The sequence below is a fragment of the Silurus aristotelis genome (genome assembly GCF_946808225.1).
Source record: "Silurus aristotelis genome assembly, chromosome: 13".
Classification (NCBI taxonomy): domain Eukaryota; kingdom Metazoa; phylum Chordata; class Actinopteri; order Siluriformes; family Siluridae; genus Silurus; species Silurus aristotelis.
This window is the reverse complement of record NC_139586.1, coordinates 1,297,557-1,312,100: the sequence shown is the minus strand read 5'-3', so window position 1 is coordinate 1,312,100 and position 14,544 is coordinate 1,297,557. Positions and strand designations below refer to the sequence as shown.

Here is a 14,544-nt window from a genome sequence, read left to right as displayed (position 1 = left end):
ACTTTTTGAACATCCTATTCCACATTTAGTCCACATTTGATCCTTCAATTACCTCCACTCCACTTGGAAAATGTTCTACTAGACTTTGGAGTGTGTTTTTTTTAGAAATTTGTGCACATTCAAACACATTCAATTCAGTTTCTGATGTAGGTGAGGAGGCCTGGGGTGTACTCAGCATTCACATTCATCCCAAAGGTGTTCCATAGGGTTTAGAGCGTCATAGCAGGAGATCTTATACCATGTGCAAACCCATATAAAGCACATCTTCATGGAGCTGGCTTTGTGCACAGGGGCGTGGTCATGCTGGAACAGGTTTGAGACATCCTGTACAACTCCAACATTGTGTAAACAGTTTGGGAAAAGAATCACATTTTGCTCCGAAAGTCAGGTGTCGCAATATTTTTGATTTCATATAGTGTTCCTTTACAATGCACTAAGATTTAAGTAGTTCTGAGGTCAGAAGAGATCAAGAGTAGATATTTTTGACGTCATTGCCCGAGGACCTCCGGGGTTACACATGTGTACAAAACATCTGTTTGCAGCTACAATTAACCTGACCTGAAAGCAGAGCCAGAGGTGAAACAACCAACATATCACACATTACATCAGGCTCTATATCTTTGATGTTCTAGTGGAGAAAAGTGCAGCAATAAAGTCAACACACACCAGTAGTTTACTGTGATTCCTTTTAAACAACAGTAATAATATCATATATATATATTTCTGTGATTTCTGTGAAAATCACCGTTCCAGCTTTTATTTATACATTCAATACTTTGGCATAAATGTACCAGCAACAACAATCATAATAAAAACTGCAAGAACAACATTAATAATAGTAATAACAATCACCACCACCAACAACTAATAACACATTAATAATTAACAACAACAATAACCAACAACAATCATAATACTGGCAACAACACCTACTACAACATCGTATTAACAAACAATTATCAATTATTATAACAGCAACAACAACGGTAATAACAACATTAATGATAGGAACAACAACAACAATCAATTATTATAACAGCCACAAATACTACAATCATAATAATATAAGCAACAACCACACCAGCAACAAATGCAATCATTGAAACAGAAACAACAGTGATAAATAGCAACAATACCAATATTATTAATTCTAACAACATTTATCATTGTAACAGCAACAACTGCATCTACCACAACTACGACAATAATAATATCAACAACAAAAACAACAAAAACAATCGATATAACAACAACAACAACAACAACAGTAAAAACAATAACAACAACAATAACAACATAAATAATTACAACAATCATCATTGTAACAGCAACAACTGTAGCTACCACAACTACGACAATAATAATAATAACATCAACAACAACAACAATCGATATAACAACAACAACAACAACAGTAAAAACAATAACAACAATAACAACATAAATTAATTACAACAATCATCATTGTAACAGCAACAACTGTAGCTACCACAACTACGACAATAATAATAATAACATCAACAACAACAACAATCGATATAACAACAACAACAACAACAGTAAAAACAATAACAACAATAACAACATAAATAATTACAACAATCATCATTGTAACAGCAACAACTGTAGCTACCACAACTACGACAATAATAATAATAATAATAACATCAACAACAACAACAATCGATATAACAACAACAACAGTAAAAACAATAACAACAACAATAGCAACATTAATAATCACAACATTCACCATTGTAACATCAACAATAGTGCCAACATCACCACCCACACCACTACAACTACAACAATCATAATAACATCAACAACAACCACAATCGATATAACAGCAAGAGTAAAAACAACAACAACAATAACAACATAAATAATCACAACATTCATCATTGTAACTTCAACAACAGTGCCAACACCACCACCCACACCACTACAATTACAACAATCATTATGACAACAACAACCACTAATACAAGCATCAGGATAATTATAATAAACATAACAACAATTATCATAACCGCGGCCACGCCCCCTACACCCCTCCCCCACCACCCCCGCTCATACTAGTGCCTTATTTGATTGTTACAGATAGTTAATTTATTCTGCATATTTTTAATTAACGGCGACATTTTTGTTTGATCTTCTTCATCACAATTATGCTATAAAACCATGACAATTCTAAAACAGAAATCATGTAAAAGTGTTTTCTCTTCGCGCTCGTGCTTTCCCCTCTCTTCCACTCTCACCTGGGCGGAAGTGACTTGAAAGTCGGCCAGGTAACAGCGCCGGCCCACTTCCCCCTCTTCCCTCCAGGTGAGACAGATCTCCCTGCGTGTTCCAACGTCCCCTACACACACACACACACACACACACACACACAGACTCAAGCCGAGCTTCACCTATCACCTCTGCATTTCCGTTCTGGAGCGATATGAACTTCCCTCATCCTCCTTTCTCACCTGTGCAGCGGCCGTGAGCAGGAATGGGGATCTTTCTCCTCATCCTCTTCCTTCACTGGTGGATTAGAGCGGCAGCAGGTAAGGACTCTTTAAATCTTAGAATTAGTTCACTGAAATCATTTCGTTATTGGTTTATTCTTTTATTTACAGCCATAAAAATCGAAATGTTTTTTAATTCTGCTACCATTCATCACACAGTGCGCGTGCCATGGCAAAACAGCCAAGAAAACTAAATCCGGTCAGACATATAGAGCATTTTCATGTACAATCTTATTTATCTTATTCCGTTGACCATGTCAACAAACACACATGCGTAAGTATACACACACACACGCGCACACACGCACACACACGCGCACGCATGCACGCACGCACGCGCGCCCATGCACACCTTGAGAGTGAAACCCGATTTCAAGAATGCGACTGAATCCGGAAAGATGTATTAGTTGTTATCCAGGGAAAATGCGCAACGTTTTAGGTTCATTCCTGATGTTTGTTGTAAAGAAAGAGTGATTTTGAGTGTTTTAAAAATTTTTGTTTGCGCCTCTCGCGCGTCCAGGTAGCTGTGGGGCGCGAGGCGCGCGGTCGTGCGGCGAGTGCGTGCAGCTGGGACCGCAGTGCGCGTGGTGCTCTTTACAGGTACGCGTTTACCTTCATCTTACCTGTATCCTCACCCTCAAAATTACCTTCACACTCATCCTCAACCTCATCCGCACCCTCACCTCATCCTCATCTCCCTCTCATCTTCACCCCCACATCACCCTCGCCCTTACTGCATCTCACCCTCACCTCACCCTATATCATCCTCATCTCATCTCATCTCATCTCATCTCATCTCATCTCATCTCATCTCATCATCAACTCATCCTCACCCTCATCTCACCATTTTTGCGATCTATCTGTTGAATGTTGCAATAGCTTTTTTTTTTCTACAGCTTTTCTCCACACACCTCATCCACATCTCATTACTTCAGGACTCATTTGCACCATTACACACCCACAGCTACATGGACACCTGATCATCACACTCATATAGAGGCCTTCCACAAACTGTTGCCACAAAGCCGGAAGTTCTGCACACAATCGTATGGGATTCCATTGTATGCTGATGTCTATTTACTGGAACTGAAGGTTGTGGTTTAGTGGCCACCATATCTGCATTTCACCTCCAGGGATGAATTCTGGGTGCGCCGGTTTCTGGTCCAAAAACTGGAATTATAAGCATATTTGTGTGTCACCTTCATGGCTGGAGGCTCAAATTCCATCTCCGCCTTGTGTGCATGAAGTTTGGAGTTTGCATGTGATTTGGGGGTTTCCTCCGGTCAGTCAGGTGGTCTGATTGGCCAAGGTCAAGGACGAAAACATGCTGTACCACGTGCACACCTGTACCAGCATGACACAGGGAAGGCAAGGGTTACCAAGATCAGAGATGAAGAACATGGTAGGACCGGAAGAACAGGGCAGGAGTGTCATGCACAAAAGAAGACCTTTGTTATGAAGTGCAACATCGACGATGCCTCAGGCGCATCTTAAAAATACACACGTGTAGATAAATGACACACTAAAATGTTGTGGAAATCCGTCTCAGAAGAATGAAGCTTATAATAACAACAACCGGAACCCAAACTTTATATCTCAATTTACAAACACCCTTTTGGCTGAATGAATCTCCACAAATCTCCACTAAATCTCCACAAAATCTAGTGGAACATCTTCCCAGAATAGGAATTACAGCTGCAACACATCTGGGAAAGTGTGTGACTTTTTTTTTTTGTTTGGCTTTACAGAATTTCACAGATTCTTTAGCAGCGAGCGAGCGCTGCGCAACTCGCGAAGAGCTTCTTCTTCAGGGATGTCCTCAAGAGTTCCTGCAGTTCCCGGTCAACACCGTAGAGCTGCTGGATGACGGGCCGTTAGGGAAAAGCGCAGACCCCGATAACGCGTCTTATATCGCACCACAGAGGATGGCGCTCAAACTTCGGCCAGGTGAGATGTCCAGGATGCTCTCAAGAATATCTGGGGGTTTTTGTTTGTTTTTGTTTGTTTTTACGTATTTAAAAAAAAATAATTTTACATCAGGAACCAAAGTGACCTTTCAAGTAAAAGTACAGCAATCAGAAGACCATCCGGTGGATATGTACTACCTGATGGACCTCTCAGCCTCGATGTTCGACGATCTGAAGAGGATCACACACCTCGGGTCGACGCTTTCCAAAGAAATGGCTGGTCTCACGAGTAACTTTCGCCTGGGATTCGGTTCGTTTGTGGAGAAGCCGGTTCTGCCCTATATAAAAATTACTCCAGAGGAGCTGAAAAACCCCTGCTGGTAACATTCCCATAATGAATTGCTCATTAAGATTAAACGGGACGAACCGAATGATGTGAGGCAGAAATATATTTCCGGAAAAGAAAAATATTTCATGGCGTGATGTTTTTTTTTCCGTTTAGGAGCGTCGAGCACGTTTGCCTGCCCACGTTCGGATACAGGCACGTCCTGTCGCTAACGAGCAGCACAGAGCAGTTTAATAAGATCATCTCGAAACAGCGCATCTCAGCGAACAACGACATTCCCGAGTGTGGCTTCGACGCCATCATGCAGGCGGCGGTGTGCGGGGTGAGGGGTTTGGTTCTCCGTCCTACACACATGCACTGAACACACCGGGCTCTTTTGCTGTTTCTGAAAGGAATCTGTTTTGCGTCCGTAGGACAAGATCGGGTGGAGGAACGATTCCATGCGCTTGCTGGTTTTTGCGAGCGACGCCGATTCTCATTTCGGGATGGACAGCAAAATGGCCGGCATCGTCATCCCTAACGATGGACAGTGCCACCTAGATGCCAACAACGAGTATTCCATGGCAGGTGAAATGGTAATGTGAAGCCCCTGAACTCTGATAATGTAAATAATAATTGCAGTATTAGAAAAGAACATTGACATTATATGGACAAACCCGTGTGGACACCTGAGCATAAAGTTGGTATGTCCTTTTTTGAACATCTCGCATGTAGTCTCCATCTGCTGGTTTAATAAGCTCCACTTTTCTAAGATGTTCCACTAGATTTTGTGGGGATTCATTTAACCACAAGGCAGGTTCTGATGTAGGTGATGAGGTTTTGGGTTTCACATTCATTCCAAAGGTGTCTAACAGGGTTTAGAGCTCTATAGCAGGCCACACGAGATCCTCCGCATCTTCTGACGCCATGTAAAGCATAACTTCATGGAGCTTCAAATGAAGGGAACCATGCCACCACAATTATGTGTCTCCAACTTTACAGTTTGTGGAAGATATGGCTGGAAAAAAGTCAGGAAATGTCCCAGTATTTTTGATTCAGACATTGCATGGTTTTGTTTCTCTCTCATGTTTAGGAGTATCCAACATTAGGACAAATAATAGACAAGCTAGTGGAGAACAACATCCTCCTCATCTTCGCAGTGACCGAAAACCAGAGACAAACCTACACGGTGAGATCAAGTCTTTCAGGATTGTGTACTAAATCCACACAGTAGGTTTTATGCAGGAAAAAAAAAAGGTTCAGCTGAATCCCATTAATGGAGGACGAGAGACACGCTGCGATCGCATGCCTCATTTAGCCGCGCTTTGGACGTGTTTAAACACGATCACGCCACTCGTGTTTACCAGGCATGACGAAACTTTTTCCTTTCGAAGCTTTCTCTGGACTCATGCCCGCTTTATATATCTCTATATCTACCTTCTGCATTCCGCAAGCCAGTGGCTGTTTTTATGTGGAATTTTGTTTTGTTTTTCTATTTTGTACAGAACTATGCAAGTCTAATTCCTGGTGCGACAGTGGGTGTGTTGGAAAGCGATTCCCGGAACATTCTCGAACTGATCTTGACTGCGTACAAGGTACAGTAGTTCTTTGTCGATCTCTGGATACCTTCGTGAACTCAACAGGTTCTGAGCTGTTAGAAGAGAGAAGAAGAGAAATCTCGGTGGTCTTTCAGAAACCCCACAATAATGAGAAATTCCACAATTGGAAACTTTGTGAACCTCTTGAGTCATACAGCATTTAATGAATATGGTCATTTCGGGGAGTGTGGGCGCGTATATGATGATGATGAAGGTGCTCAGTGGTTTTTTTTTTTTTCCATCTTCCTGGCCTTTTCTATTTTTTTCTTCTTGTCTGGGCCTTAATGTTCACAGAGCATGTCTGCACTCGTCCTCTCGAGGTCGTTTGATCTTGCCATTTCTGTTCCTTCAACCCCCACTTCTTCGCTCTCTAATACCTCGTTTTAGCTCAATCCATTGAAGCTCTTCAGAGCCCATTAAAGAAACCGGGTCTCCTGCCTCAGTTTTTACCTTAAAGAGATTGTAGATGTTCAGCATCTCTTTCTCCACTACGTCTGGTTTTCCTTGCTCTTTTAATAACTTCCACTATTCTAATAAGATGTTCCACTACATTTTGGAATGTGCTTGTGGAGAGTTAGTAAACTCAGGTACTAATGTAGGGTGAGGTGAGGAGAGGTTTTCAATATGGTTGGAGCTCTATAGCAGGAGATCTTCCACTCCAACCTATGGAAAGCAGATCTTTATGGAGCTGGCTTTGTGTATAGGTGCATTGTCATGCTGGAACAGGTTCAGGTCTTCTCGTTCAAGTGAAGGGAATATTTCATGCTACAGCATTCCAAGATGTCCTGTACAGTTGTGTGACTCCATTTTTGTGGTAACAGTTTGTGGAAGAACCACTTCTTCTTTTTCTTCTTCTTCTTCTTCTTGCTGCTCATGTTAGGAGTCGCTACAGCGGATCGTCCATCTACATATCATGCTGTTATCAACATCTGCCTCTTTCAAACTAAACACCTGCATGTCCTCTTTTACCACATCCATAAACCTCCTCCTTGGTCTCAATACTTCCATCAAGTGTAGACCAAAAAGGAAATATAGTGAAATATAAGATCAAAATAAGCTTTTCCTCCATCTGTATGTATTTGGATAAAAGGTCTCGTGTGAGTAAAAAGTGATGTATCTAAAGCTTTATTTATTTATTTTTTTAGGAGCTAAGGTCCGAAATTGAGCTGGAGGTCCTGGGGGACACTGAAAATCTCCATATCTCCTTTACAGCTCTCTGTCCAGATGGTGCAGTCCAGCCAGGGCTTAAACACTGCACCAATATCAAAGTTGGAGACGTAGTGAGTCCTCGTTTACTTACATTTTTTTCTACTACACTCAATCGATGGTTAATGCGATGGAAAAATGCGATGGAAAGATTTTAGAATATTATTGAGTGATAATCCAGATGGGTGTTGGTGCACGATGTTGAGGTGAGGAAAGTCCAAAAACTGTCATTGGTGTTTGTAGAGCAAAACTGATTAAATGGATGAAAATAAAGCATAATTTCTTGCAGTTATTTTATATACAGATATAGAATTACATGCATTTTTTCCCCACTTACTAATAACAAAGCCGTTGGCGTTAACTCCTGGTGCCGTTCAACACAATCTGAACACCTTCCTTCCAGCCAATCAGAATGGAGCATTCAGACTATAAAAGATGAGTTTTAGAATAACTACACGCTAAACTCAGAGACTTGATTAAAGTTCTTTTGAGTCAAACACACACACACACACACACACACACATACACAATCTGCTATCGTTCTTCTCTCAGGTGACCTTTAATGTCACGGTGGAGCTGGACAGCTGCCGGGACGCGTCTCATCATTTCTCGCTGCGGCCCCTGGGCTTCCAGGACACCCTGGAGGTGGAGCTGGAGTCGGTGTGTGAGTGCGGCTGCCAGAAGTGGGCCGAGTTAAACAGCATGCACTGCAGCGAAGGACGAGGTGCGCTGGAGTGTGGATCGTGTCTCTGCGCCCCCGGGTTTGTAGGTACAAGGTGCGAGTGTGAAGAGGACAAAGTGCAAGTCAGTGACTGCAGGTTAGAAAGACGTATCAACCGTATCCTGGTACAGCGTGTGATGGTAATATTTTTTAAACGTATACATTCGATGTGCCCACACCTGCACAGGGCTTCCGACAGCAAAGAGGTGTGCAGCGGACAGGGCGAGTGCTTCTGCGGCCAGTGCGTGTGTTACACGTCCGAGTTTGGGCTTGTGTACGGAAAATACTGCGAGTGCATGGACTTCTCATGCGTCAGATTCCGAGGGAAGCTGTGTGGAGGTTAGTAGTTAGTGTGTGTGTGTGTGTGTGTGTGTGTGTGTGTGTGTGTGTGTGTGTGTGTGTGTGTGTGTGTGTGTGTGTGTGTGTGTGTGCTCTCCCTTAATAAAACAAAAACATCCTGGTAATTACACGCATTCTTAACACCCAAATTAAAGTTCGATGCAGGGAGTAAAGTATGTTTAAGTCTCAGCGTGACGGTTCAGATTGTGTTGATTTTCAGTAGGATCTGTTCAACTTTAAGGAAAATTTAGGAGATGTTTGGGAAATATTGGGTTCTGGAATCAGCCCAGTTGAATAGATTACATCTTACACTGTCAATCTTTATATACGTGCAGATTTATACAGATTTCTCAATCCACCGATTTTGACCGCGCAACCGGCGATATTAATTTTCAAAAGTATTGGGACACCAATATCTTCTTCTCCCTGAAATATTACAGGCACACTCTTGTATGGAAAGTGAATTTTCCCTTCCACTAGGCCTCACTAGGAGAGTCAAATCTGTTTCAGCACTGCAATGGAGCTGCACAAATATCCAGCTCATAAAGATATGCTTTCCATGGGTTGGAGTGGAAGATCTCCTCCTATTGAGATGAACATGAACGCTGAATCCACCCCAGGCCTCCTGACTTTACCCTGCATCAGTACTTTTCCAACACCATTCTTGTGGCTGAATGAGAACAAATCTCCACAAAATCTAGTGGAACATCTTCCCAGAAGAGTAGAGCTTATTCTAACAGAAAACGGATATTAAGTGTGGAATGTGGGACGTTTAGAAAGGACATACCAATCTTACGGTCAGGTGTCCACAAACTTTTGTCCGTATAATATACATGATGCTACACCAGTGTTATAAATTACAAACTTAAATGGGAAAAGGACACGTGATGTGGTGTCTGGCCTCATTTTGTCATAGTGTGTATTACACGTGTATCACACGTGATTGTTGGCTCACGTCTTACTAGAATTTTCTTGTCCCCAGGAATGAATGATGAGAGCGTTGAATCATAGAGCAGGTAATATGATATAAAACTAAAGCAATAGTTCCAGGATTAGACTCAAGGAATACAATATCAATGATTCATTCCTTATTAACATCCTTAAAAAAAGCACCAGGTGGCAGGTACATGGACGTTTCTAGCTTTTTTGGCACTCTTGGCGAGATTCCTATTGACATAGAAATAGGAAACCCCCTCCCATAGCGTCACCCTCCCACCACCATGATCCACCCCGACACCAAACCATTTGCAGCTTTCCATAAAAATGGTTAAAAAAAATTTAAGTATGTAAATATAAAATGTATATTAAACTTCAGCAGAAAAATGAATAAAATGATTGAAATAGGTGTGGCTGAGGGTAGCAGAGACGGCTCAGTGGCGCCCCCACAGGTGGTTGCGTTTCCGAGACGTTTCACCATGAAAGAATACTTCTCTTTAATGAATAAAAAATATTTAAATATATAGACATTAGGATTCCACGGATTCCACATTTAGTCCCAATTTCCTCTTAGAACTTTCTTCACTCTTCTGGACATGGAAGAGTCAGGTGTCCCAATACTTTTGTCTGTATAGTGTATATGAAAGCAACTGCATTAATAGGTTTCGAAGTGTATATAAGTAATGTTATAAACTTTATATAGTAACACATCTGTACCTGTGTTCAGGTAACGGACAGTGCGACTGTGGCGAGTGTGTGTGCCATGAGGGTTGGACAGGCGAGTATTGCAACTGCAGCACCAGTGCACACACGTGCGAGGCAGCGGACGGCTCGGTCTGCAGCGGACGTGGGAAGTGTGTGTGCGGGAAGTGCGAGTGTTCTGTCCCCGGAGCTTCAGGGGACAAGTGCGAGAAGTGTGCGACCTGTGGAGACGTTTGTAGCTCAACCAGGTGCGTCCACCTTCACGTTCTATCACATATAGGGAGAAATAAATATGTGTCTTTGGGTGTGTATATTGTGTCAACGGCCACTTTATTAGGAACACCAACACATCAGTGAGGTTGCTTTTTACCGAAAGCAACCCTAAAGGAGTCAATGAGTTTCCTCATTGTATATTGTGTATATCCACATGATAAATTGTTTTTATTAGACTTTCCGGTTCACACACTGAGTGTGTGCTGGAGCATATATGTGTGTATATCGGTTGTTCTCTATAAAGCCAATTCAAAGTCATCATCATCACACTTCCCCTTTCCAAAGTACCCTTTCTGAAGTTTTTTCAACACATAAAAAACAAATATTGAGTTGAGTTGACCGGTGTATAATCTGTGTGTTCATGTAGGTCTTGCGTGGAGTGTCATCTAAAAACCGATGAACCTTCAGACGAGTGCATCCGTAGATGTAGCACGGTTTACACCACCATCACCAACTCTACAGGTCAGTGTTCACCTTCTCTGCTTTCTCTTTTACTTCATAGTGAGGGGGGGATTTGGTGTATTATATATTTACCATCATTATATTAAGATTATTGGCAATAAATATTCTTCGAATTAACAATAGGCTTCAGATAAATGATGAGGTCACAGAATAAGAAGGAACAATATTATGTAGGTGTTCAATAGGTTTTGAGCTCCTTAGCAGGAGATCTTTCACTCCAGCCAATGTAAAGCAGATCTTCATGGAGCTGGATTTGTGCGTGGTCATGTTAAAACAGGTTTGAATCGCTTAGTTTGTGAGTGGGGTAATGAGTAATATAAATATAAATAAAGTCCAAATTTGTTCTTATACTACAAACTACGGCCTACTTCCTCTTCTGTCTTATGTGTATATTTCCTAATTCGTCACTCGTACACACACACACACACACACACACACACACACACACACACACACACACACAATTGCTTTCTTTTCCCCTTTCAGACTTTGACGAGAGCCACGCGGTGATGTGTGCTCTCCGCAGCGAGAACGAGTGCCTGATCTCTTTCACGTTAGTGGGTGGTGAAAAGGGAAGCTCCGTGTACAAGCTCAGGCTTGGTAAGAGAGACGACTCTTCTCATTCCCCCACCCTATCATTAACGTTCCCACGTTCCCATTCGCGTTACGTCAAGGCGGCGTGAATAAGAGGCAGTCCGGGGATACAGCCGGGCCGAAAGCGGTGACCAAGATACAACCGTGGTGGCGCTAAAGTTCCAGAAACAAGTGGAGGGTAGATACAGGAAGTAGGAAGAACTTAGGAAGCCATAATCAGAATATGTGTGCAGAATTATTTATTATGTAATAATAGATAGTCATTCTGGAGAGTAATGGAGAGTGTGTTAGAGCAGTGAAGAAAAGAGTGCAGGCAGGGTGGAGTGGGTGGAGAAGAGTGATAGCAGGAGTGATTTGTGATAGAAGAGTATCTGTGAGAGTGAAAGGGAAAGTTTATAGGACTGTGGTGAGACCTGAGATGTTGTATGGATTAGAGACAGTGGCATTGAGTAAAAGACAGGAGGTGGAGCTGGAGGTAGCAGAGCTGAAGATGTTGAGGTTTTCGTTGGGAGTGACGACGATGGACAGGATTAGAAATGAGTTTATTAGAGGGACAGCGCATGTAGGACTTTTTGGAGACAAGGTGAGGGAGGTGAGATTGAGATGGTTTGGACATGTGCAGAGGAGGGACATGGGGTATATCAGTAGGAGAATGCTGAGGATGGAGACACCAGGAAGGAGGAAAAGAGGAAGACCAAGGAGGAGGTTCATGGATGTGGTGAGGGAAGACATGCAGGTAGTTGGTGTAAAAGAGGCAGATGTAGAGGACAGGGGGGGTATGGAGACGGATGATCCGCTGTGGCGCCCCTGTGTATGCGCATGACTTTTTAAACGTGTTTGTTTGGTCTTGCAGATTGTCCCAAGCCTCTAAATATCGCTCTGATCGCTCTGGGTGTCTGTACGTCCGTCCTCACTATCGGCATCACGCTGGCGGTGGTTTGGAAGCTTTTCATTTATGTACACGACCAGAAAGAGGTCGCCAAGTTTGAGGCGGAGAGAGCGAAAGCAAAGTGGCAATCAGTAAGTTATAGAGTTTTTATGCCAATTTCCTATAAAAACAAATATCGTTTCGTTATTTATTTTGCTTTCGTGTGTTTTTTTCATTTGCCGTATGTTCTGTTGCAGGGCACGAACCCTCTCTTCAGGAGCTCGACATCAACGTTCAAGAACGTGGCATACAAACACGCGACGGAGAGGAGAGCGAGAAATGAGATCTGCTGACCAGATTGAAAAAGAAAAAGAAAAAACGCTTTTAATATACTGACTGTAAAGATTTTTTTTCATGTGTGTGCGTGTGTATAGTTTGAGAGACTGTTTTTTATTTTCCTGTAGTATTTTCTCAACAAAAAAAAACAACAACCAGGCTGTGGAATATATTTTATTCTATTTATCAATTTGCTGCTAAATCACCGCAAATCCAGGACAACAAACGCAAACCCTCGATTCTGAAAGGAAAAATGATGTACGGGGAAACTAATGATTTAATTTATTCCTGATTTATTCTGAGGAATCAGCAGTCATTGCACATTTTATTGATTATAATCGCCGTTTTTTTATTGCTCGCTAGCAAGACTTTACGGAGAGTTCTTTCGGAGGGGAGGGAGGCGTTCGCGATTTTTATGATTGTGTTGTTTTTTTGCCGCCATCTTTGGCGAGATCTCGGTGTTTTGGGAGGAAAATAAAATGCTGATTTTATACCATTTCAGGTTTAGGAGCTGCAGTGTGACTGTCAGATCTTCAGGGTGTTTAATGGTTTCTGTGCTTATGCTAATTGCTGTACGTCGATACACTGGACATGTCGGGTTTAGCATTTTGCGACAAAATGTTTCAGGTGGATATTGGGTTTTTGAGACCCTTTCAGTTCCATGCATAAACTCGCTCTATCAGAAGTACTCTAAGAGAAGGTATTAGCGGACTGCCTCAACCCCACATGGAGGTGGAAGCGTAATGGTTTGGGGATGTTTCAAAACAAGGAAAGGTTGGACACTTATTCTGGAAAGTGAAAGGAATCCTGAACCAACATGCCTCCCATTCCATACATCAACAACATGCAATTCCATCTGGACTCAGTGGATACTTCCAAGCTCTCAGCATTATTTAGAGTCGTCTGGAGTGATGTCTATCATGGAACGGTTTGCCCAGTCAGCGCACCTAAATCCTACCGAACTGCTCTGAGAGGATCAAGAAATCTTCAACTAGTGAAGAACATTTCTGGCAAGTTTCAAGTATTTCAGCTGAACGGTTGGAGGAACGAACTGAGTGTGTAAAGCTGTTCTTCATGATTTTTTTTTCCCAGTGAAAACAAAGTGTGTACATCTGTCCTATTTTTTGGTGGCTTGAAACAAAAGGAACATGTATACGTCTCTCAAAAACCTTGCTGTTTCCATACTTTCGCCAGGCGCTCTATTGTGTGTGTGTGTGTGTGTGTGTGTGTGTGAGAGAGAGTGTGTTTACAACGTTGTCTCCTATATGATCGACTACACTGAGGCTGAGCCTTATGCTGTATTAATGTCCTAAGTTAAATGTTCAACGTCAAATAAAGTTGGATTTTTGCTGGCAAAGCTCCGTGTTATTACTACTTGTTTTTTCTCCTTGTTTATTCTTTGCCCGATCGACTCTCCTGATCGCTTTCGGGAAAATAAAATCCGTTCGTATGACTCCCTGATCCCAAGATACGTATATAACAGAGGAATGGTGTCACGCCAGACACACGTCTGAGGTCGAGTTTTAATGAGTTGTTGCATCATATCGATCAGACGATATTTACTTCACATGAAAATGTCATATTTTTCCTCCACCATTCCTCTGTTATATACGTATCTTGGGATCAGGCCGTCATACCAACGGATTTTATTTTCCCGAAAGCGATCAGGAGAGTCGATCGGGCAAAGAATAAACAAGGTGAAAAACCATCTCCACATCCTCTTGTTCCTTCACAAGAAACCTGGACGGAATGTGGAAAGGTGAT

General features: G+C 42.2%; 1 protein-coding gene across 2 annotated transcripts in view; it reads left to right on the top strand.

Moving 5' to 3' along the window:
* Positions 1-14,137, top strand: part of itgb6 (integrin, beta 6) — a 15,554-nt gene extending 1,417 nt beyond the window's left edge. Inside the window, exons 2-17 of one of the 2 annotated variants that reach the window (XM_083558052.1) lie at positions 2,483-2,552; positions 3,034-3,113; positions 4,262-4,460; positions 4,554-4,800; positions 4,923-5,088; positions 5,180-5,341; positions 5,839-5,934; positions 6,251-6,340; positions 7,489-7,623; positions 8,102-8,367; positions 8,458-8,609; positions 10,273-10,495; positions 10,888-10,982; positions 11,469-11,582; positions 12,430-12,596; positions 12,702-14,137. In XM_083558052.1, the coding sequence (XP_083414178.1) occupies positions 2,498-2,552; positions 3,034-3,113; positions 4,262-4,460; positions 4,554-4,800; positions 4,923-5,088; positions 5,180-5,341; positions 5,839-5,934; positions 6,251-6,340; positions 7,489-7,623; positions 8,102-8,367; positions 8,458-8,609; positions 10,273-10,495; positions 10,888-10,982; positions 11,469-11,582; positions 12,430-12,596; positions 12,702-12,797 (2,343 nt within the window). In that variant the 5' untranslated portion in view covers positions 2,483-2,497 and the 3' untranslated portion in view covers positions 12,798-14,137. Of the gene's footprint in view, positions 1-2,273; positions 2,553-3,033; positions 3,114-4,261; positions 4,461-4,553; positions 4,801-4,922; positions 5,089-5,179; positions 5,342-5,838; positions 5,935-6,250; positions 6,341-7,488; positions 7,624-8,101; positions 8,368-8,457; positions 8,610-10,272; positions 10,496-10,887; positions 10,983-11,468; positions 11,583-12,429; positions 12,597-12,701 lie in introns of those variants that run through there. The other variant, XM_083558051.1, reaches the window with a different exon arrangement.
* The last annotated feature ends 407 nt before the right edge of the window (positions 14,138-14,544 follow it).